General features: G+C 40.1%; 1 protein-coding gene across 1 annotated transcript; it reads left to right on the top strand.

Moving 5' to 3' along the window:
- Positions 1-355: 355 nt before the first annotated feature.
- Positions 356-3462, top strand: TMSB15A (thymosin beta 15A). Its single transcript, XM_002831913.6, has 3 exons — positions 356-471; positions 1960-2076; positions 3020-3462. The coding sequence occupies exons 2-3, from the start codon at positions 1977-1979 to the stop codon at positions 3055-3057; spliced, it is 138 nt and encodes a 45-aa protein (XP_002831959.1). The 5' UTR covers positions 356-471; positions 1960-1976; the 3' UTR covers positions 3058-3462.
- The last annotated feature ends 21091 nt before the right edge of the window (positions 3463-24553 follow it).

Here is a 24553-nt window from a genome sequence, read left to right as displayed (position 1 = left end):
CATCCTTGGGCCCCAATGGCTATAAAAAGCCGAAAGAGCCTAAATACCGGTCATTCAGCTTGGACCTCGGAGTTCCAGATGTTCTAAGCTCACTGGGCAAGATGTGTCTGCTTATTGCAGAGGCCTCTGTTATTGTGAAAGAGTGAGTGTAGTCAGGATGAAGGGAATGTGGACCCTCAGGACTAAAGCAGTGGAAGAGGCCTGGGAGGTGGGGCCTGGGGAGGCGGGGTCAGCTCTGACTTCACCAAGCCCCGATCCTAGAGGAGAGGGTGGACGCAGGCTCTGTACGCTCAAGTGGAGGAGGGGAAGGCGGGGCGAGCCCGGAAAGCTTTGGCCAATCAGAGAGGGCTGGGGCGGGGCCTGCTGGGGGGCTTAGCACTGCAGGGCTCTGCGCGGGAACGCTAACCTGGTCCGGAGCGAGCCTGGGTGTCAGCCCCGCGGACAGCCTTTCACGAGTCTTCAAGCTTTCAGGTGAGGACCTGCGGCCTCGCAGGAGCCAGAGGACCATGGGGATGGGAAGGCGTCAGGGTTGCGAGGCGGGGGATGCCGCGCCTTCGGGAGCCAGAGGAGCCGGGGTTGGGGCTGGCGCTTCGCGTCTGCACCGCCGCCCGGCCGAGAGAGTCCGCGCCTTTGTCTTCCAGGGGGCCGCCTTCTGCGCGCGATGCCGAGCCCTCCCGGGGGCCGGTCCCTGGAAACAAGGCCCCGGGGTTGGGAGGCGAGGAGCGCGGACCCTTAAAGGGGCCTGTCCGCAGTTGCTGCAGGTCGGAGGCTTAGAGGATGAGGAGTTTGGGGGCCGCCGGAATGGGCCCTCTGGTGCTGGGTCCTCGTTCCTTCCCCTCCCGTGGCCGTTAGGCTGGGAGCTACAAAACGCTAATAGTTATTTGAAAAAGTATGCAAACTGCTCTTGACAGACTGGCCTATGCGCCCGGCCCTGCTATTATTTATTTGTTAGTTCCAGTTTCCCAGCTCTGAGCTTGGCGTCTGACGGCTTGGTAGAGGAGGGTCTTAGGGTAAACTCGACGGAATGGAGGCATGTTCGGCACTTCTGGCTGCTTGGGGGCCTCTCCATTCTACCCCAAGCACTAGACATAGTATCTTACTCCACGAGGGTGGGGCTGGGCTTGCGAATGAGAACTCTGCCCTCCGATTTCTGGGGTATCCTATTGTTTCTTCTGGACAAACTCGGGACGCTCACAGGGCACCAGGCATTTCGTCAGGTCCACAGCCATGAACCTCTAAGCCTCATCTCCTTGCCTCTCTCTTTGCAGAGAAAACATGGTGAAACAAGACTCACTTTTATTTGGTTTATCCCATTCTGCTGAAGTCCTGGGTTTGATCCTAGTTAGCTGTCCCTTCTTACAACGTTTATAAACCAATGCCACAAGGAGCTATTATGAGACGTGTATTGTAATGCCTTAATGTACTGTCATCTTTGGGCATTTAAAATAGAAAGAAATTAGTACAACTTATGCCACTCTTTTGTGTGTGTGTGTGCTGCTCCCCATCTCCTAAAAAAAAAATGCCAAAAAACAAAAGTAATTTAATAGAAAGTGAAGATGCTCGAATAGTGCTATCTCCTGTTACAAAATCATTAACTGGTTAAAGCCAGTCTTTATTTTTTATTCTATCCCTGTCTGCTCTTGTGCTTCTATCACCTCCATTTTACCCTTGCTGTGATTTTAAGAGTCAGACATATTGGCTCTGGGTTTCTGGAGCATCTTGGTTTCTGGTGCGTTCTGATCCAACGGCATTTACTGCCTGTCAAAAATGGGCTAATGATGTGGAGTTAAATTATTCTAACAAAAATATATCTTTTCTAAGATCTGTTGCTGTTTTTCTGTTGAAAATGAGCGGATAGAATATACATTGATATGAAATGTGAAAATTTTTGCTTGTGACCCCTTAGTCCGAAGACAGTTCTGCCAGGTAAGTTTTCTTAAAAGTGTTTGTTCTTTTCAGGCTATCTTCTAGTCAAGATGAGTGATAAACCAGACTTGTCGGAAGTAGAGAAGTTTGACAGGTCAAAACTGAAGAAAACTAATACTGAGGAAAAAAATACTCTTCCCTCAAAGGAAAGTAAGTCATGGGGGGTTCTAGTGGAAACAAACAGTAGACAAAGTTAATAGGTTCAGTAAATAAACCTATCTTCTAGTAAATTTTTGCCACAAAGTAAGCAATAATTAGAGTACCGTGGTGTTTAATATAACAGTTAAAAACATCAAATAGTCCTCTTCCTACTTGGGTTATATAAGTAGTTCTCACATAAGTCTTAATAGGAATGGGGGGGAAAACTAGTTTCTTGTTGGAAAATTACTAAAAACCATCTTAAAAATCAATCTTGGAATATTGGATTTAGCACTAGAAAAATCTTAGTTTTGTTCACTTTATGCTTATTAGACATTTTTCTGCATCCATCAGTTTGGGTCAGTGGTCTTATATCTAAAGATCCATGCAAACTTTGCAGTTTTGGCCTTCTCTACCTGATGATGAGATAAAGACGATGAACAAGTTTAGATCTTGGGTGCACGTAGGGCTCGCAGACTCAAGGGATAAGTGATCAGTTTTGCCCTCCAGAAATACAGCCTTCTGGAGAAACTCCAAGTGTATTTGCAAAAGTTGAGGGGAACTTTTTGTCTTGTTAGCTTTGAGAGTTCCAAAGTTAGTCAAAATTGTCTGAAAAGGTATAACTTCCTAGTTGTATATGGATAGATAAATCCGAAGAAATTGCTTCATATCTCAGTCTTGAATCATCTATTAAAAAATGGCAACAGCGTATCTCTATCTCTCAAATGGGAGAAAATCCTCCACAGTTATAGATTGTAGTGAATATTCAGGTAGTTAACACACACACATACATGCACACACCCTAATGTGAGGATTTGTGGTTAATGCCTTGGCATTCTAAATTTAAGGCATGTATGCAGACTTCAATGACTTAGCAAGGAGCTCTTTTGAAAGAAACTGAACTTAATCTTAGGTACATACGGTTAATGATTTTTGTGTTTGTTTGTCTTCCCAGCTATCCAGCAAGAGAAAGAGTGTGTTCAAACATCATAAAATGGGGATCGCCTCCCAACAGCAGATTTCAACATTACCTGAGAGTCTTGATTTTAGGCTTGTTTTTTGTAAACCTATGTGTTTGTAGAGATTTTAGGCATCTTCTGATATCTTCTCACCTATGTTCCCTGGCTAAGAAGTCAGAGGTAGCCAATGTTTCCTTAAATTCATTTTTAAACTTACCATTGGTGCATATGTTCCAGATGGCAGATGCTGTCAATAATCTCACCATTGATGACCTTTGTGTATGTAGTTCTTGCATCCTATACTGGATAAGCCTGTTTTAACCTGCTATGATGGGTGCTTCCATTGCTTCATAATCTTCATGAAGTTGCATGCTTTTGCAGCTTTTCACAGTTTATTTGCATTTCTATTGTAGTAATAAAGTAACCAATGTAATCATTATCTTGAGACTCCTGTGGTTGACTGTTGGTGGTCTTCTATGGAACGAAAAGTACACAAGGATATACTTTTCAGCCAAACAGAATGGTTGAAGGAAAACTGTTTTAGCAGATTATTCACGTGGGAAATATTTACTTCTCTCCAGGTCTAGTGAGTCCTGACTTGGGGATGCTAGGTGCTATTTCTTTAGAGTTGGAATCACAGAGTTAGAGAACCTTGGGAAGGGAGATCATGTGGACTAACCCCCTTATCTCAGAATGAAGAAATGAAAATACAAGGTCTGAAGTGATCTGCTTAAGATGAATATTAAAGCGGAGCGCTCTTGCCTTTTGGAAAGTATTTTTCAACTTAATGGAAGGGGACACCCAAGGCTGGGGTTGAATGGGAAAGGGGCCAGAGGCACTTGCTAACATGCACTGTACTAAACACAATATGCCTTCTGTGGAGCATAAACTCGTATCTAATACCTGTTAATGACCTGTAGTAGAGAGCTGGTTTGGTTCTTGTGTAGAACAGAATTTGCTGTCTTATGAACCAAGCATTTTTGGTGTTCACGATGAACATAAGTGCTATGGACTGAATTGTGTACCCCTAAATTTGTATATTGAAGCCCTAACCCCCAGTGTGATTATATCTAGAGGTAGGTTCTTTAGGAAGTAATTAAGATTAAATAAGGTCATAAGGGTCAGGTTCTAATCCAATAGGACTGTAGCCTTAAGAAGAAGAGGAAGAGTGAGAGAAAGAGGGAGAGAGAGAGAGTGATAGAGAGAGATCACTGCCATGTGAGGACATAGTGAGAAGGCGGCTGTCTGCAAGCCGGGAAGAGAGCACTGCAGGACCTTAATCTGGGACTTCTAGCATCCAGAACTGTGAGAAAGTAAATTTCTGTTTAAGCCACACGGTCTATGATATTTTCGTTATGGTAGCTTGAGCTGAATAATACAATAAGGAATACATATAAATGCACATGTCCCAATCCATGCCCTTAATACTTTTATCACTTTAAATTTATTCAAGCCAATTACATATAATCCCACTAATTAGAAGTGTTAGCATTTGTGTGTACCGTATAACCATCCAGACGGTGGCTCTATTAATCCAGACTGTGAGCTTTTTCTACAAAAAAATAAATAAATTATGCTTTTAGCACCTATTTGCAACCTCAAGTAGTATTATTACCTCCCTTTTCTAAGGGCTCATATTCTTAAACAGGAAGCGGAAGCCATTTTTTCACTATAGCTTAAAGTTCCACAAGCAAAACAGTAGGTGGGTCAACTTTGATCAAGTGCCGGTGAGGTGGCACAATCACAGGGCTTAGTGTAGCCAGAGGATTTGAACCTTGGAAGTAACCATGTCGGTCACCAGTAACTTACCTCCTATCTGAAACAGTTGTCCGACAGTCACTCAACCCTTTGCAATGACATGCTATTTACACTGTGTCCCAAATTGCCTCCCTTTAGCTCCTATCCAACAGTCCTCAGACAGTTTTTTGGACACCTTCACAAGGTAGTTAATCTACCCTCCAGTATTTGAAGTCAGCTTTTGTGTGCCTGCCCTCATACCTCAAAATCTTCTCCAGGAGACACTTCTCAGATCCTTTGGACCCAAGTCACATGGATGGGGAACCATGCTGGTTGCATGTTAGGTGTGCCCAAGTTTGCCATTATCAGATTTCTTTGGATTCTGATTCTATCATCCAACACATTTGCTCTCCTTTCAGTGTTGCTACTTGCAAATTTGATAAAAATGCTATATATCCATGATAGATCCAGCAGCCTCTGCATTTGTATACTAATCCAACTCAAAGTTAGGCCCATTTCAAAGGGCCTAAAGGAAAGCATGAATATTGGCAGGTAAGCTGGAATTGGACGATAACTCCCAGTGTTCAATTACATCTGGTATCTATCCTTTTCATTAAGGCATTGATTCTACCCTGGATAGTATAAGTGGTAAACTGAGTGGGAGTAGATGAAAGGTATATGATGAGAGGTGAAATACTTGTGGTTGCTAAGTGAATATTCACACAAATGAGATGGGAAAAACATTTGCTTACCTACTGTAGTTTTTCCCCGTATTTTAAAAATAATGTCAGGCTACTCTTTTAGCTGCAAGGTTCACTTGCCTTTCCCAACCAAGGGAGGATTTTTTTTCCCCATAAGCCCACTGTAAAAAGAGATTGAGATTTGTCACCCTGAATTCATTTATTAATTGCAAAACTGACAGCACTAAGCCTTTGTTGTAGCCTTACGTTTTTGTGGGCAGTTACATTTATAGAGAAAGGAAAAAGAGGTAACATTGCCAGAGCCTGGGGTAGATTTAGAGCGTGCTGCGTGATAGAAATGCATTTGCTAAGTGAAGAAACCAGGGCTCAGAGAGGAAAGGAGACATTTTTCAGGTCACACAGGAGAAGTTATTGCTCAATACATGAACAAGGAAACTTAGAATAATGTATAGGATGTAGCTTAGATTTGTGATGATTATTTGTGAATATATCCAGGAGAACTTCTCAAAGTGTGGTCCCTTAGCCATGAGCATTAGGATCACCCTTGGTAATTAGTGTATATTCGTGGGCCTCATCCCCAGAGATTCAGGTTCAGTGAGAGCGAGGGATGTTCTCTTGTCATAATTTTGCAAAATTATGGTGTATATATCATTACTTCTTTCCTTTTATGATTTGTGACAATGTTTTTTTTCACAACATCTGTCTTCTGTGTCTCTTTCACGTAGAATGTTTCCTTCCTGAAAATTGGTATTGTTGATATCTTGAGAGGAACAGATGGAGTAATCAGTTGGCAATACTTTTACTTTAGCTTACTTGTTCTCCAAGTATTGGTTCATGGAACAGCACCATTAGCATCACCTGGGCTTGTTAGAAGTACAAATTCTCAGGCTCTATCCTAGAACTAATGAATCAGAAACTGGCGGAGGGGCTCAGCAAACTGTTTCAACATGCTTTCCAGGTGATTCTGATGCACATTCAAGCTTAAGAACCACTGCTTTAGGTAAAAATGAAAATGCTTTCAGGACTGGGCTGTAGTAGCTAGCTAGAACAGACACTTAGGAAAACATAAAGGTTTTTTTTTTTTTTTTTTTTGAAATTCAGCAGGCATTTGTCAAGAGCCTATTACATCTAAGCATGTGTGCAGAGAATATAGGAGATGAATAAGAGACAATCCTTGCCCTCCAGATACTTACAATCTCATAGAATGGATAAAGTAAGAGTGCCAATGGCCAAATAAAGTGTGTGAAGTGTCTTAAGTAGATTCAAACGTGGGAGAGCCACATCTTGGGAGGTGCATATAGCTTTTGCAGGTCTTTGTGCTGTAACACTCTCTTGCCTTCAGGATGCACTGACCTACAATGATCCATGGACAGAGTACTCTTGTTAGAGGTAAGAAATCAAGTAAGATATAATAAACACATTCGTATGAGGGAAAATGTATATTGTACATGCTTCAGCATCACAAGTTTCCATGCAGCTAGGTTTTCTATCTCTAATTTATTTTCATGAAGGCTGGACCTGAATTTTAAGGGGACAAACAACTGGTAAGCAGAGAATTAGTGGAGGCAGGGATAGCTGTGGGGTAGAATAGAAAGGAGCTGTATTACTATGATTATTGCTGTTATTATTACCACGTGGACAAAGAGAATACAAACATTCTTTACTTTGGTCTCTTTGCTTTATATTGGGGGCCGGGAGAAATGATGTAGTTTTGTCTTCTGAATCAAGCCCTGAGATTTTCCACCTGCTTCAGAGCACTACATTTCCCACCCTGAATTAGATTTTGTTAGAAGAGATTGGCCCATGGATATAAAAGCTTTTTCTTGACTTGAGCAGAAATTCTCTGACTTGGGGGAGGAGAGTTCTTCTGGAAAACAAGGGACCTGGCTGACAAGTAACTGCCTTCAGTTCTGATCAAAACCTCAGTGAATCAGCCTGGGTGTGGTGGCTCATGCCTATAATTCTAACATTTTGGGAGGTGAAGGCAGGCAGACTGCTCGAGCTCAGGAGTTCAAGACCATCCTGGGCAACATGGTGAAACCCTATCTCTACCAAAAAATACAAAAAACTAGCCGGGCATGGAGGTACACGCCTGTAGTCCCAGTTACTCAGGAGTCTGAGGTGGGATTATCACTTGAGCATGGCAGATGTAGATTGCAGTGAGCCGTGTTTGCGCCACTGCACTCCAGCCTGGGCAACAGAGTGAGACCCTGTCTCAAAAACAGAAGCAAAACAAAAAAAACCCTCAGTGAATCAGAGAGGAAAAATGGCAAAGGAGCAGTCTCCAAAGACGCAACACAAAATTAAGGATAGTTATGAATGTATAAAACATCCTTAAATATTTATCAAATTTAAAGTTGGTTTCTTTGCAGTAGTTATTCCTCGAAAAATACCCAAACTGAGAATGTGTTATTGCCACTGGCTTAAAAAAAATTGTTTAACTATGCCTCTAAGTAACCACCTTAGGAAGAAAAAATATTATAGGAAATATTTTTTTACCAAAACAATATTTCTTTCAAATATCTATGACTATTTTGAATATCTATAATTGAAAACATTGATGAAATGTGAGAATTACAAAACACAAATTACAGAATTAAAACCCTTCCCCTTTCCTACAAAAAAAAAAATGCTTAAGGACTAAGAAGAATGGAAGTAACAGGTTATCAATGAGTTACCATCTCAAATGCCCTGTCTTCCAAAGATGTTTTCTGTCAGACCGTTGAAGATCAGGTATTTCTACTGCCAATGAAAAGTGTGCATACTATGAAAAAATAATTTTATTTTTGTTTAAAGAAAATATGATGATAAAATCCATTGACAAGAGCATGGTGAAAGAGTTCTGGGAAACCATACCTACAAATGAGAATACAACAATTCTACATGAAATATTAACAATCTAATCTGGCATTATATTAAAAGAAGAACCTAAAAGGACAAATCAGGATTCACTCAAGGATACAAAGATGGTTGGTACTGAATATTTTTTGTTGTCATTTTTTAAGTGTCATATCAAAGAATCCTTTGCCAAATCCAAGATCATAAAGATTTACTTCTATATTTTCTTTTAACAGTTTTATATTTTATTTAAGGTATTTGATCCATTTTGTATTAATTTTTATATATAGTGTGAGGAAAACATCCAAATTCCCTCTTTTGTATATGGTTATTCAGTTGTCCTAGCACCATTTGTTTAAAGGCTATTTTTTTCTTCATTGAGTACTTTTGCACACTTGTCAAAAATCAACTGACTGTAATATATGGGCTTATTTGTAGACTCTCATTCTTTTCCGTTGATCTATGTTTTTCCTTATATCACTACCATATTGTTTTGATTTCTGAAGCTTTGTAGTAAGTGCGAGTTCTCCAATTTTGTACTTCTTTTTCAAGATTCCTTTTGCTACTCTGTATCACTTAAATTTGCATAGGAATCTTGGAATCAGTTTGTTAATTTCTACAAAAATGACGGCCAGGATTTTGCTACGAATTATGTTGAGTTGTAGATTAATTTGGCGGAGTATTTCCCTCTTAACAATGTTAATTCTTCCAATTTATGCATGTGGGTTTTCTTTCCACTTATTTTGATTTTCTACAATTACTTCAATTATGTTTTATAGTTTTCAGAGTTCAAGTTTTGCCCCTCATTTGGTAACTCATTCCTATTTTATTCCCTTTATGTGATTATAAGTTGAATTGTTTTCAGAATTTCATTTTAGAATTGTCGATTGCTAGTATATAGAAATAGAATTGATTTTTGTATATAGATCTTGTATCCTGCAAACTTGCTCAACTGGCTTATTAATTCTAACAATTTTTAGTGGAGTTTTAAAGGACTCTTTATGTACAAAATCATGTTACTTACAAAATAGAGGTAGTTTTGCTTCTTCTTTTACAATCTGGATTCCTTTTGTTTATTTTATATATGATTATAATGGCTGGAACTTCCAATACAGTGTTGACTAGATATAGCAAGAGCAAACATCCTGATCTTAGGGAAAAAGCTGCTAGTCTTTCACCGCAGAATATGATACTAGCTGTGGGTTTTTAATAGATGATCTTTATTAGGTTGAGGAAGTTCCATTCTGTTCCTAGTGTGTTGAATGTTTTTATTATGAACAGGTTTTAGATTTTATAGGACTTTGTTCTGTGTCTACTGAAATGATCATTTCTTTTTCCACTTTTATTCTATTGATATGATGTATTTCATTAATTGATTCTCAGGTGTTAAGCTATGTAGTGTGATGGGTTCTCTACCAGGTTACTTAAGGGTGTTTGCTGCTTGAACACTAAGCCAAAGCTATGGTGCCCAGAAAAGGAGGAGGTGTCCCTGAGAATTCAAACATCCTGGAGCATAGCTGAAAATATAGCAAACGAAACATTCCCATCACACACACAAAGTAAGCAATGAGCCAGAAAATTAGCTTAAAAGCAGCTTACAGATGAGTGGTGGGCAGCTCTCTGGAGTTGTCCTGCTGTTGGCCAGGAATGTCCTGTATGTAAGTCTTAATAAACTCATCTACATGCCGAGCTAGACTTGTCTGAATTGTTTTGTGGTCTCTTGGCTTCTTCACAGTCTGGGGGGTGGGAGGGAGTGTTACAGTCCTAGATTTCTCTCATAACAAGCTAACCTTGCATTCCTAGGATAAATCCCACTTGGTCATGGTGTATAATAATTTTTATATATTGCTGGATTTGGTTTACTAATTTTTTATGGATTTAATAGGTGACATTGGTCTATAGTTTTTCTTTGCACAGTCTTTTTCTGGCCTTCTTATAACAGTAATACCATGATATTAGTAGGAAATTATTCCTTCTCTTCTTAAGGAAGAGTTTGGTAAAGACTGATGGGCTTTATTTTGTAGAGCCATACATTTGAATTAATGGAAGGATATTTTTGTCAACCTAGAATGCTATACCCAGTGGAAATATTTTTTGAATGAATGCAGAAAAAAGACATTTTGAAATATCCAAAAGGGGAAAGAATTCCTTACTTGCAGATTTTTTTTTCCAAGAGGGAAACATTAATATACGCAAGGCAATGAAGAGCACTGAAAATAGCAACCTTGTGTATCTTCATATGCAAAAAAAAGAGAAAAAAAAAACAGAAAGAAAGGAATAAAGGAAGGAAGAAAAGGAAGAAGGAAGGAAGGAAAGAAGAAACAAATTCAATTCATACTTTATATCATCTACAAAAATTAACTTAAAACTCATCATAGACCTAAATGTTAAAACTAAAATTATAAAAGTCTAGAAGAAACTAGGAGAAAACAAAAGTGATCCAGATTTGACAAATATTTCTTAGATATGGCACCAAAATCATACTTTATCAAAATAAATCTTCTGAATTTTGGAAGACCCTGTTACAATAATAAAAAGATAAGTCACAGAGTGTGGCAAATACTTTTAAATCATTTATCTCGTAATGGACACGTATCCACAATATATAAAGAATTATCTCAAAACTCAATAGTAAGAAAACCAACTGTGCAATTAAAAAATTGACTAAATATTAGAATAGACACATAATCAAAGAAGATGTACCAATGGGAAGCAAAAAGATGCTCAACATAATTAGTCATTGAGAAACACATTAAAATGACAATGTGAGATGGAACTGGAGGACATTGTGTTAAGCGAAATAAGCTAGGAACAGAAAGATAAACATTACATGTTCTTACTCATATGTGGAAGCTAAGCAAAGTTGATCTCATAGAAGTAAAATGTAGAACAGAGGATACTAGAGGCTGGGAAAGGAAGGGAGATTTTTTTTAGAGGATACAAAATTACAGCTAGATAGGAGTAATGAGTTCTAGCATTCTATACCACTGTAGGATGACTATAGTTAACAATAATATATAGATTTAAATAGCTAGAAGGAGGATATTGAATGTTCCAAATGCAAAGAAATGACAAATGTTTAGGATAATGGATTTGCAAATTATCATAATCTGATCACTATATGTATCAAAATATCACTATGTGCATAAATATGTGCAATTATTTTGTCAATTAACAAATTATATAAAAGGAAAAATGACAACGTGATACCACTGGATACCTATTAGAAAGCTGAAATGATTATACCAACTTTTCTTGAGGATGTGGAGTAACTGAAACGCTCATACATTGCTGAGGAAAATGAAAATTGTCCAATCACTTTGATAAACAGGTAGTTTCTTGAAAAGTTAGACATACACCTACCACATGACCCAGCCATTCCAACCCCAGGTATTTATTCAAAGAAGTGAAAGTTTATAACCATAAAAGACTTGTACACAAATATTTATAGCAGCTTTATTTGTAATCACTCAGAAGTGGAAACAAACTAAATATCTACCAAAAACTGAATAGATATACAAATGTGGTATATCCATATATTAGAATAATACTCATCAATAGAAAGAAATTAACATAATACATGAAACGACACGGTTGATCTCGAGAGAATTATGCTGAGTGAAAGATATTGGACAAAAATGAGTACATATTTTATGATTCCATTTACATAGAATTTGAGAAAATAAAAAGAATCTAGACTTCCAAGTCTGAAATAAGATGGTATAGATTCACTTATCTATGCCCCTACTGTCTAAATACAATTAAATAACCTCACAATTATTTAACAGACAATGGCTAAAACAAAACCAAAAAAAAAAAAAAAAAAAACTCTATGAGCTGGAAAGAAGAGGGCAGGATGGCTAGGATACTTGACTTAAAAAAAAAAAAAAAAAAGACAAAATGCTGAGTTCCCTGGGTTTGGTGTTTACCTCCCATATATCCCAGATCAGGTTTGGGAGTGTCTGGCACTCAGGAACCAATAAGTATAGACAAAAATGACCAAGAAAATAATTGCGAAATTTCTGCCCAAAAGATTAAGAAAGGAAAAGTCCAACAGAAACCTACGGAGAAGCTCCAACTCCTGCCCCACAACCAGGGCCCTTGTAAGTAGTCTGACTGAGGAGACCGCTATCAGAGATTAAGTAGGAGCACCAGGAAAAGCAGACTAAAGTAGAATTACAAGGGCTCAGGTAACTAAACTGTTATTGGAATGAAAGCCCACAGAAGTAGGCCAGAACTTACACAATAAAACTAACCAGGAAAACTGCATGCTAAAATAGAATATTTAAATAGGATAAAGAGTCTCCTTACACAATAAACAAAATTTCCAGGATAGAAATGAAAATCACTAATTTTATCAAAAACCAGGAAAGTCACTATTTGAATTGAAGACAATTAATTGATGCCAACACCAAGATGAATTAGATGTTGGAATTATCAGTTACTCTGACACCTGGCAACTCAGCTCTATTGAGCTCAGTTGAGTTCCTGAAATTTATTCCCTTGTTGATTCTTGGATTAATGTCTTTATTATATATCTCTTTTCATCCTTTTACTTTTAACTTTCCTATACTTTTTATGAAGTGAGAGTCTTATAGATAGCATATAGGTGAGTAGTGTTTTTTTAATCTATCATGCCAATTTCCATCTTGTAATTTGTATATTTAGAAAATTTATATTTAAAATAATTATTGATGTGTTCTATGGTCGGAATGTGTCACCCAAATCCATGTGTTGGAAACTTAATCCTCAGTGAAACAGTGTTGACAGGTGGGGCCAAATGGGAGGTATTTAGGTCATGAGAGCTAAAGCCTCAGGAATGGATTAATGCCACTATAAAAAGGGCCTCCAGGAGTGAGTTTGCTCTCTCTTGCCCTTCTGCCATGTGAGTTTGTAACAAGAAGGGCCACAATAGATGCCTTTATCTTGACCTTCCTAGACTCCAGAATTGTCAAGTCAAAATGAAAGTAAAAGTTAAGCCAATAAGTACTACTGTGATAATATAAACAAGAGTCTGAACTGGAGAAAATGTCAGCTCTCCCCATTCTATTTTCCTCCATGGAATGACACCCATAGACTCAGGGGCATGAGGATAATCACAGACGTGGGGGTCTTCTCACTGCCAAGGGAACAGTGAACAAAAAGTTCCTGCAGTTTTCCTGTAAAGCCTGGGGAGAGGGAAAGGGGGAATGGCTAGAAGTGGAAAAGTATTGAATAGTCAACCAAAGTGGAAAAAAGTGTTTTCAATATCTCCCCCAAAAGGGAAAGCTTGGCAGAGGTTCCTGAGGAAGGCATATTAGTTTCTTGTGGCTGCCATACAAAGTACCACAAACTGTTTAGGCCACAAACTGGAGGCCGTAAGCAACAGAAATTTGTTGTCTTGCAGTTCTGAAGGTTAGAAGTCTAAAATCAAGGTGTCATCTGGGTTGTTTCCTTCTGAAGGCTGTGAGAGAGAATCTGTCCTATCCCTCTCTCCTAGCTCCTGGTAGCCTCGGGCATTCCTTGGCTTATAGATAGTATTCTCCCTGTGTCTTCACATTTCTTCACTCTGCATGTCTGTCTCAGTTCCACATTTCCCCTTTTTGTAAAGATACCACTCACATTGGATTAGGACCCACTTAGTATCCTAATATTAACTAGATCATCTGCAAAGACTCATTTTTCAGTAAGCTCAAATTCACAGTTACTACAGTTAGTACCTTAACAACTTTTTATGGGATACAATTTCACTAATAACAGAAGCCCTCTGCCAAAGGCCCCCCAATAACTAGGCCTCCAAATGGAGGTGCCTGGGCCAGGAATGCAGATATGAAATAAGAGTATGGGTTACAACTCATACAACGGAACAGAGTCATTGACTGCAACTCCCTTTAAAGATTGAATTGCACTGATTATGCATCAAGTCTGGTGTAGGGAGGGCAGCTTTACCCTGTGAGGCCTGTCAGATACCTTTGTCATTGCCTATGGTCAGGGCTGAAATATTACACATAGATGTTTAGCCAGGAGCTTGACTCCTCCATTATACCCATTGAATTCTCAGGACCCAAGTGAGAAACATAGTCTACCCTATCATGAACTCGAATGGGTCAGACTTGAGGAGCTGTGTCAAGACCTGGGTAATAAGTCTGAGGCCACAATAAACCATGATGATCATGATGAAAATTATTCTAAACAGGATGATGTGTTTAGACCTGCCTAGAGGATTGGATATAACCATGAATCCCAAGAGTTACCAAGCCGGGAAAAAGTGTCTCAGAACATTAGGGCGTACTTTAAGGACACATGAGGCTTCTTTTTAAAGTTTTTATATGAATCATTTTTATCTGGCCCAAGGTATCAATTCAGGCACAGCACAACTCTGGCCAGTAAGTTAAAGCTGACCTAAATATCTTCTAGAGCTAGGGCATTCTCCTGATAGTTGGGGTATACACACAAGGAGAAAGAAAGAAAGAGAAAGAAAGAAAGAAAAATTTCAAATGGGCTCACATAACTTTTCATTCATTGCTGTTTAATAGTTGCTTTAAACTTTCAAATTTTCATCTTTATAAGTCTTCAGGAAAGGGGTCAGAGGAAATGGAAGGCCCTTGCAGGGTTCCCCATAGAGACTGAGGTTTTAATAACTATAAAAGAAGGTTATACAATTGAAGGAAAGAGACAGACAGACTGATTAAATATAAGGTGCAAATGAGAAATACCATTTCATCGAATTGCTGCATTGAGATGAGAGAATGCTTGCCTGAGATGTGTAGTCCTGTCTGGGGGTACCTTTTTCTCTTCATCAGTCAAGTAAGCCCGTGAGCAATACAGAACTGGAGGAGTCCATTGTATGCCTCATGATTGAGCCCACTGATGTGTAGCCTGGGATACAAATATGGCACTGTTATCAGATGTAGTGTGCTCAGGAAAACTGAACAGAGAAAAAATATGGTCTTAAAGGACTTGGATAGTGTGTCCTGAATCAGTGGAATGCACAGGGAGGGCTAGACCAAACCTGGAGAAGTGCCAACTGCAGTCAGGACCCAGTAAAATCTTCTGCATGGGATGAGACACCCAAAATGGTCTACCTGTCAAAAACATTCTGGCCTATTGGTTTAGGGAATTCTGTCCCTGAGCAGTGATTTTAGCCTTGGCCAGGGTTTGGTAGGAAGGACAGCTTTTCATGCTGTTCTGACACCTCATAACAGTGGCAGTCCATGCATGTAGTCCCAGTCTAGGCTGGTGTCTGAATTCCCATGGGCCATCTTCTCTTCTTGTGGATCCAGGAGGCAATTGGTTGCACATTTGCTTGCTCTGGGGTGGACACTTCAGTCTCTATGTTTAGCTGACAAACACTGTCTGCTTCTTGGTAATAGTCCCCTTTGTCAACATAGGGGCCTTTCTGATGAGCATCCATATAGGTAACAAACAGCTTACTAGGAGTAGGACTAATTTTTAACCAAAAGCCGCCTCCTCATGGGGGGTTTGTTTTATATGCTGGTCCAAGGCTGGGAATAAAATCATCAACAGACAGATCATTAAGCACGATGAAAGACTCAGGAATGGCACAAGTTGGGGAAGTTTGGAGGTATATTAGTCTTTTCTTAAGCTGCTAATAAAGACCTACCCAAGGCTGGGTAAGTTACAAAGAAAAAGAGGTTTAATGGACTCACAGTTCCACATGGCTGGGGAGGCTTCACAGGAGCCTCCTGGTGGAAGGTGAAGAAGGAACAAAGGCATGTCTTACATGGCAGCAGGCAAGAGAGCCTGTGTAGGGGAACTGCCCTTTATAAAACCATCAGATCATCTGAGACTTATTCACTTTCATGAGAATGGCATGGGAAAAACCTGCCCCCGTGATCCAATTATCTCTCACTGGGTCCCTCCCATGACATGTGGAGATTATGGGAGCTATGATCCAAGATGAGATTTGGGTGGGGACAGAGCCAAACCATATCATTCCACCCCTGGCCCCTCCCAAATCTCATGTTCTCACATTTCAAAACCAATCATGCCTTCTCAACAGTCCCCCAAAGTCTTAACTCTTTTCTGCATTAACTCAAAAGTCTGCAGTCCGAAGTCTCATCTGAGACAAGGTAAGCCCCTTCTGCCTATGAGCCTGTAAAAGCAAAAGTAAGTTAATTACTTCCTAGATACAATGAGGGTACAGGCATTGGGTAAATGCACCTGTTCCAAGTGGCAGAAATTGGCAAAACGAAGGGGCTACAGGCCCCATGAAAGTCCAAAATCCAGCAGGGCAGTCAAATCTTAAATCTCCAAAATGATCTCCTTTGACTTCATGTCTCACATCCAGGTCATGCTGATGCAAGAGGTGGGTTTCCATAGTTTTGGGCACCTCCGCCTCTGTGGCTTTGCAGGGTACAGCTCCCCTCCTGGTTGCTTTTATGGGCTGGTGTTGAGTGTCTGTGGCATTTCTAGGTACATATTGCAAGCTCTTGGTGGATCTACCATTTTGGGGGCTAGAGGACAGTGGCCTTCTTCTCACAGCTCCACTAAGCAGTACCCCAGTGGGGATTCTGTGTGGGTGCTTCAAACCCACAATTCCCTTCTGTACTGCTCTAGCAGAAGTTCTCCATGAGGGTTCCACCCCTGAAGCAATCTTTTGCCTAGACGTACAGGCATTTCCATACATCCTCTGAAATCTAGGCAGAGGCTGCCAAACCTCAATTCTTGACTTCTGTGTATCTGCATGCTTTCAACACCATGTGGAAGCTGCCAAGACTTGGGGCTTGGACCCTCTGAAGCCATGGCCCGAGCTGTACATTGACCCCTTTTAGCCATGGCTGGAGTAGCTGGGACCCAAGGCACCAAGTCCCTAGGCTGCACAAAGCAGGGGGGCCCTGGGCCCAACCCACAAAACCATTTTTTCCTCCTAGGCCTCTGGGCCTGTGATAGGAGGGATGCTGCAAAAGTCTCTGACATGCCCTGGAGACATATTCCCCATTGTCTTAGTGATGAACATTCAACTCCCCTTAGTGATGCAAATTTCTGCACCCAGCTTGAATTTCTCCCCAGAAAATGGGTTTTTCTTTTCTATTGCAATGTCAGCCTACAAATTTTCCAAACTTTTATGCTCTGCTTCCTCTTGAACCCTTTACCACTTAGAAATTTCTTCCACCAGATACCCTAAATCATCTCTCTCAAGTTCAAAGTTCCACAGATCTCTAGGGCAGGGGCAAATGCTACCAGTCCCTTTGCTAAAGCATAACAATAGTCACCTTTGCTCCAGTTCCCAACAAGTTCCTCATCTCCATCTGAGACCACCTCAGCCTGGACTTTATTGTACATGTCACTATCAGCATTTTGGTCAAAGCCATTCAACAAGTCTCTAGGAAGTTCCAAACTTTCCCACATTTTCCTGTCTTCTTCTGAGCTCTCCAAACTGTTCCAACTTCTGCCTGTTACCCAGTTCCAAAGTTGCTTCTACATTTTTGGGTATCTTTACAGCAGTGCCCCACTACCTGGTACCAATTTACTGTATTGGTCTTTTCCCATGGTGCTACTAAAGACATGCTTGAGACTGGGCAATTTATTTTAAAAAAGAGATTTAATGGACTCACAGTTCCACATGGCTGGGGAGGCCTCACAATCATGATGGAAGGTGAAGAAGGAGCGAAGGCATGTCTTACATGGCGGCAGGCAAGAGAGCCTGTGCAGGGGAATTGCCCTTTATAAAACCATCAGATCTCATGAGACTTATTCACTGTCACGAGAATGACATGGGAAAAACCCACCCCCATGATTCAATGACTTCCCACCGGGTCCCTCCCATGACACGCGGAGATGATGAGAACTACAATTCAAGATGAGATTTTGGTGGGGACACAGCCAAACCATATTGGGAGGGTACCCCATGAGGGCTTTGTTGATAAATATGGAAAAGGCAATTCCCTATTTGAAGACACTGGTTCTTTTCTAGTCACTTCTGCCCTGAAGTGGTTCTTAAAAAGACTTTTAGGTCTGGCTCCCAGAACAAAAGCTGAGTTATTTCTGTAAAAGTACCTTCCTTATCCTGTGGTTCAGCAGTGGTCTTTTTGATGTGTGTTGAGCAGAAAGAGTCAGGGTAAGAGAAGGGAAAGACAGAGTGTCCCTGGTCAGCATGTGGTTGAGATGGCTGTGGACCCTAAGTGAGGACACCCAGCTGTGCCCACAGCTCTATCATTACTAACCATGGGATCCTGGCCAAGTCTTTTCTCTAGCCCAACTTTGAGTCCTCACATGTCAGACAAGAGGAAGAATAAGATGGTGTTGAAGGTCCTCTCCATCACCAAAGGTCTCTGAGCCCTCAGAAGTGTGAACCCCAAAAATTTGAGACAGATCTCAGTTAATTTAGAAAGTTTATTTTGCCAAGCTTGAGGATGTGCACCTGTGACACAGCCTCAGGACGTCCCAACGACATGTGCCCAAGATGGTTAGAGCACAGCTTGGTTTTATACATTTTAGGGAGACATGAGACATTAATCAACGTATGTAAAATGAACATTAGTTCAGTCCGGAAAGGTGGGACAACTCGAAGCAAAAGTGGGACAACTCAAAGTGGGGAATGGGCTTCTAGGTCACAGGTAGGTGAGAGACAAATGGTGGGATTCTTTTGAGTTTCTAATTAGCCTCTCCAAAGGAGACAATCAGATATGCATTTATCTCAGTGAGCAGAGGGATGACTTTGAATAGAATGGGAGGCAGGTTTGCCCTAAGCAGTTCCCAGCTTGAATTTTCCATTTAGCTTAGGGATTTTGGGGGCCCAAGATATTTTCCTTTCACAGAGGTTTGTTCCCAAAGGATTTACCTTTCAGACCCAGCACTTCTGGGTCCCAGTTCTTGACCACGAGCTTTTGTCTAAAACTCACCTAGGCTCAATGGTAAGAATAGCAAGAGCCTGTACTTCCAAGGTATGAGAGGATGTGTGTGTGTGTGTGTGTGTGTGTGTGTGTGCACGCATGTGTGTTTTTCAGGACTCAACTTATCCCCAGGTGTTGGCGTTGTGGTGTGGCTCTGCCCAGCTTACTACATACCAGGCAGGTGCACATAGTGTATATGGCAGCCCCAATCCCTGTGGCTTGTCCAGCCAACCTTAGGATCTCCTTTTTCACAGGTTGGAGCCATTGGCAATGAGGAGGATTGGGTCAGCCTCTATGAAGAGGAGAAAGAGCCTGATTCCCAGACACTGTAAATCCCAAACCTCATACCCTACACTCACTACAGTTTAGAACACCAGGTTGTAAGCCACTTCAGGAGGAAGGGAGTGTTGGCATCTCAAGCACGTGGTTTCAGTCTGCAATAACACAAAGTTATATAACATAAAAAGTTTTATGTATGTAAATTAGGAGTTTTTAACTAGCAATAATAGTAAATCAAAACCTTAAGGATTAGGCAATATACACAGTTGAATGGCATTCTGAGGGAGATTATACCTTGATGTTAGGTTAATGGTGTTCTTTCCATTAACACTAGCTAGTAAAATAGTGTATAGAAATGCCTTACTATTATAATAAGCTTAATCACCAAGAACCAAAGGTAGCAGGAATGTAAAGCACTTTGCTTTGTAAAGCACTTTGCTTTACAAAACTGCACAACCTCTTGGGACTGTTAACCTGCTGTGTGCAAGCAAAGCAGATGTCCTAAGAATATCCATCTGCTCCCCCTTTCAGAGCCTAGGAGTTGCTAGTCTCACAAATCAAGAACTTCACATGCCATTTAACTATTTGTTTCTTGATCCTGAAACTCATGGGCCGTAAATCCTTGGACTTAATGAAGGGTAGAGTGCCCATGAGCTGTTACTAATGTTATAACTTCCTGTACGATCATTGAAGGAGATTAAATTTCTAGTTATCAGCAATTGTTGAGTTTGATAATGTCATTGTTCTGCCAAGACAGGTATATTTCATAAGATTGAGGAATGAAATAATAAGAATTGGTAATTCAGGGAGTGAAAGGTGAAATTACATTTTTGTGAATAACTTTTTTCAGTACAATGTCAAAGTTAGAGTTTGAAAGAAACTAATGAGAGATGCTATTTAGTTTAGCATCCTTCCTAAGATTAGAGCAGATGGATGAAGATGCAAATACTCATTTTTAGAGTAGAACATTTTACTTAAAATGAGCTGTTGGGATTCAAGACTTACCAAGTAAAATTAACTGAAGCTATATAATTGTTTCAAAGACCAGAAAACATGATTAGAGACTAGTGTCCCTGTCTTAAGTTCATGTAAATTTAGGGAACCTCTGTAATAAACCTGTGTGACTGTGTGTGTGTGTGTGTGTGTGTGTGTGTGTGCACGTGAGGATGCGTGTACCTAAAATTTTTTTCTTGTAGGTGAGTTCAATTTAAATAATTATACATGTACATAAAGAAGAGATAGAACTGAAAACATTAACATAGACTTTAAAGACCATCCAACTCCACTCTCATTGTATAGATAAAGAAATAGATGGCTGGGTGTGGTGGCTCACATCTGTAATCCCAGCACTTTGGGAGGTCGAGGTGGGTGGATCACCTGAGGTCAGAAGTTCGAGGCCAGCTTGGCTAACGTGGCAAAACCCCATCTCTAGTAAAAATACAAAAATTAGCCAGGTGTGGTGGCACGTGCCTGTAGTCCCGGCTCCTCAGGGGGTGGAGGCAGGATAATCGCTTGAACTCAGGAGGCAGAGGTTGCAGTGAGCCGAGATTGTGCCACTCCAGCCTGGGTGACACAGTGAGACTCTGTCTCAAAAATAAAATACTGTAAAATAAAAATAAAAATAAATAAAAGAAAAGAAATAGAGACAAGTCTGATATGCCAAAGGTCTCATAGTTACCCATTGGATTAAAATACCAGAGTATGGGTTCTGGGGCCACTGAGAGAGGCAGAGAAAATAGCATGTGTATTACTTATAAAAAAAATCAGTGTACAAATCCTAACAGGGTTACCTGTCGGGCCCTCTGTGGCCCAGTATTTGGCTAGGAGTTGTTTGTGGGGTGTCCCTTCGATTTCCTCTTTTAAGACCTCTTTATCGAATAGCCAGACTCAGAGATCTTTTCCGAAGGGTCCTTACCTAGACTGTCCAGGAGAGGGCACACGTTTACCATTTTTATGTCTTTCTGTTGGTTTATATTTGCTATTTTGATGTAGCCACTTTTTTCATACCTGAGAATTTGTCCATTAAAATTCAGGTTGTGTCACGGACTGATTGATCTGATTCCATTAGGAAGTTTAATTGAGCTTGATAATCAGTAAGAATGGTATGAAAGGGCCTGGAAATTTGAGTTTGGTTGACAATCCTATTATCTACTCTTCCCACTTCCTCATTGTGGACCCAAGGGATGACCAGAGTGGCTCAAGTCTATATCTATAGCTTTTGTGATTCTGGTTCAGATATGTTATCCAATGGTAAGGAACTTGTCATGGGCAGTTGAAACCTGTCAGGTCTGAAGTAGTAACTAGCTGAGGAAGGAAAAGTTCTCAAGAGTATTCATACTTTTCATTTTCCTCCTCTTCTTCCTGCTACTTAGGCAAAGTGTCCAATATCAAGGCACTCTAGAGGACACATCCAAAGTGGTGCACTCCACAAGGTGCCAATCTCCCTCACTAAGTTTAACAAGATTATCTCCTTCATTCTGGAAGCAAACTTACCAAGTTTCTAAGGTCTCATCAGGCCACTAGGTGAGGTGATCTTTTTTCATTAAAAGCCTGAATCTCAATAACTCACTGCTTTGCAGGCTTTCCATCATTGCCAAGGACCTGCTTAGAGCTAACAATAGTCATCTCCGATGACTTTTGGGCTCATCATGGGAGAACAATAAACAATAGCCAGGGAACTGCTCCCCTGGATTTCTTAGAGCCCCTCTGTTGGAATTCAAATGTGACCCACTAGATAAATTCAGCAAAAGAGTTGGAAATGAATAAGAATTAATGGGATCCCTCAAATTAAAAATCCAACAGTTCACTAGCAACGTCCAAGAATTCCCCATGGCTTCTGCTAGCATTTCCCAAGAGCCCATTGGTATAGTTGACAAAGTGTCCTTTGGAACATGCTAGCATTTCCCAAGAGCCATTGACAAAGTTCTCTGTGGGATCCTCAAACTCTTGCAAAGCATCTACTAACACCCTCTGAGAGTGCCCCATGTACTCCACTAGCACCCCATTGGCAAAGTGGCCCATGGGATTTTCAGGCTTCTTGTTTTTCTACAATTGTGCTTAATCCACTACACTACTTGCTGCACCACTTTGTCAGGAGCTCAGCTGAGCTACCAGGTGTCAGAGTAGCTGATTAAAATATGCCTAAATGAAAGTAACAATCAAGCTTTTAATCACTTACTACGATAACATAACAAAGAGGCTAAACTGGAGAAAATGCCAGCTCCCCCGTCCCATTTTTCTCTGTGGCACACTGTTGGTCTAGGATCAGGTGGGTCAGCACAGATATAGGGGTCATCTCAAAGCCAATGAAATCTTGAACAAAAGCTTCCTGCAACTTTATGGACCAGAAGGCTAGAGGGAAGGGCTAGGAGTGGGAAAATTCTGAGTACTGAATCAGAGTGGAGAAAAGCTGTTTAAGATTACTCCTTCCCACTCCATAAGGAGGCTTTGGCATAGGTGCCTGATGAAGGCTTTTGCCAGAGACCCAGATAAAGAAGCCTCTGAAAGGAGGTGCTTGGCTTAGGAATGCAGATATGCATAAGAGCATGGCCAGCCAGGTGAGCCTGAGTCCTTGACTGCAACTCCCTTCAGAAACTATAATTCACTGGCTATGTACCAAGGTTTGTGTGGGAAAGGCAGCTTTTTTCCATGTGGTCTGACAGGTAAAAACTTCACAATTGCCAATGGTTGGGCATGAAAAATAATATGTAGGTTTTTAGCCAGGTATTGGACTTATCAAATAGAAGACATGAACAATACTATGAACCAACTAAACCTAACACATATATAGAACACTCTGCCCAACAGTGTCAGAGTATACATTCTTCTCAAGTGCACATGAAACATTTTTCAGGATAGACAATATGTTAGCCAACAAAACAAATCTAAATACACTAGAAAAGATTGAGATAATACAAAATACTTTCTTTAACCACAACAGAATGAAACTAGAAATCAATAACAGAAAAAACCTGGGAAATTTTATACATATGAAGAAATGAAACAACACACTCCTAAAAAGTCAATGGGTCAAAGAAAATCACAAAGGATATTGGGAAATATTTTGATATGACTGAAAATGAAAATGCAACATATCAAAACTGATGGGATACAGCCAAAGCAGTGTTCAGAGTGAAACTTACAGCTGTATGTGTACATTAATAAAGAAGAAAGATCTCAAATCAATAACCTAAGGTTTCATCTTAAGAAACTAAGAAAGAAGAACACACTAAACCCAATGGAAGCAAAAGAAGGACATACTACATATTAGCAAGGAGATAAAAAAACTAGAGAATAGAAAAGCAATGCAGATAATTAATAAACCCAGAAATTGGTTCTTTGATAAGACCAATAAAATTGACCCCACCAGTTACACTGATCAATAAAAATAGACAGAATATTCAGTTCATGAAAGTCAGAAATGAAAGTGTGGGTATTACTACCAACTTTACACAATTTTTTAAAAATTATAGGAGAATACTATGAACATTTATGTGCCAAGAAACTAAAGAACCTAGATGAAATGGAGACATTCCTAGAAAACACAAATTACTCAAACTAACTCAAGAAGAAATAAGACGTTCTGATAGGCCTAAAATGAATAGAGTGAATTGGGAATCAAAAATCTTGCAATGAAGAAAAGCCTAGAACCAGATGGCTTCACCAGTGAATTCTGTCAAACATTTAAAAATGAATTAATACCAATCCTTCTCAAACTCTTTCAAAAATTAAAGAGTAGGGACTACTTCCTGACTCATAAAATGAAGCCAGAATTACCCTGATATTAAAGCCAAACATAGACCTCAAAAGCAAAGAAAACTATAGATAAGTAGATAGATAGATAGGTAGGTAGAGATGAAAAATCCTAAAAAATTACTAACAAACACAATCCAGCAGCATATTTAAACAATTATACACTATGACCAAGTGGAACTTATTCCAAAAGTAAAGAGTGATTCAACATATGAAAATCAAACAATGCCATACAACACATTAATAGGAAATGAAGGGAAAAATTTCAGCAGTTATCTCAATTGATGCAGAAAAAGCATTTGATGAAATCCAACACCCTTTTATCGTTAAAAACACTCACCAAATTAGGGATAGAAGGGGAATTTCTTAATCTGATGAAGGGCATCTA

Source organism: Pongo abelii, chromosome X, assembly GCF_028885655.2.
Source record: "Pongo abelii isolate AG06213 chromosome X, NHGRI_mPonAbe1-v2.0_pri, whole genome shotgun sequence".
Classification (NCBI taxonomy): Eukaryota; Metazoa; Chordata; class Mammalia; order Primates; family Hominidae; genus Pongo; species Pongo abelii.
The sequence above is the reverse complement of the archived record's forward strand: the minus strand, read 5'-3'. Positions and strand labels throughout refer to the sequence as shown.

What these genes read in the sequence shown, in the direction of transcription:
- TMSB15A (XM_002831913.6), top strand. Translation starts at nt 1,977, where the DNA reads ATGAGTGATAAACCAGACTTGTCGGAAGTAGAGAAGTTTGACAGGTCA. An exon ending in TACTCTTCCCTCAAAGGAAA is followed by an intron (nt 2,077 to 3,019) that starts GTAAGTCATGGG and finishes TTGTCTTCCCAG; the next exon opens with CTATCCAGCAAGAGAAAGAG.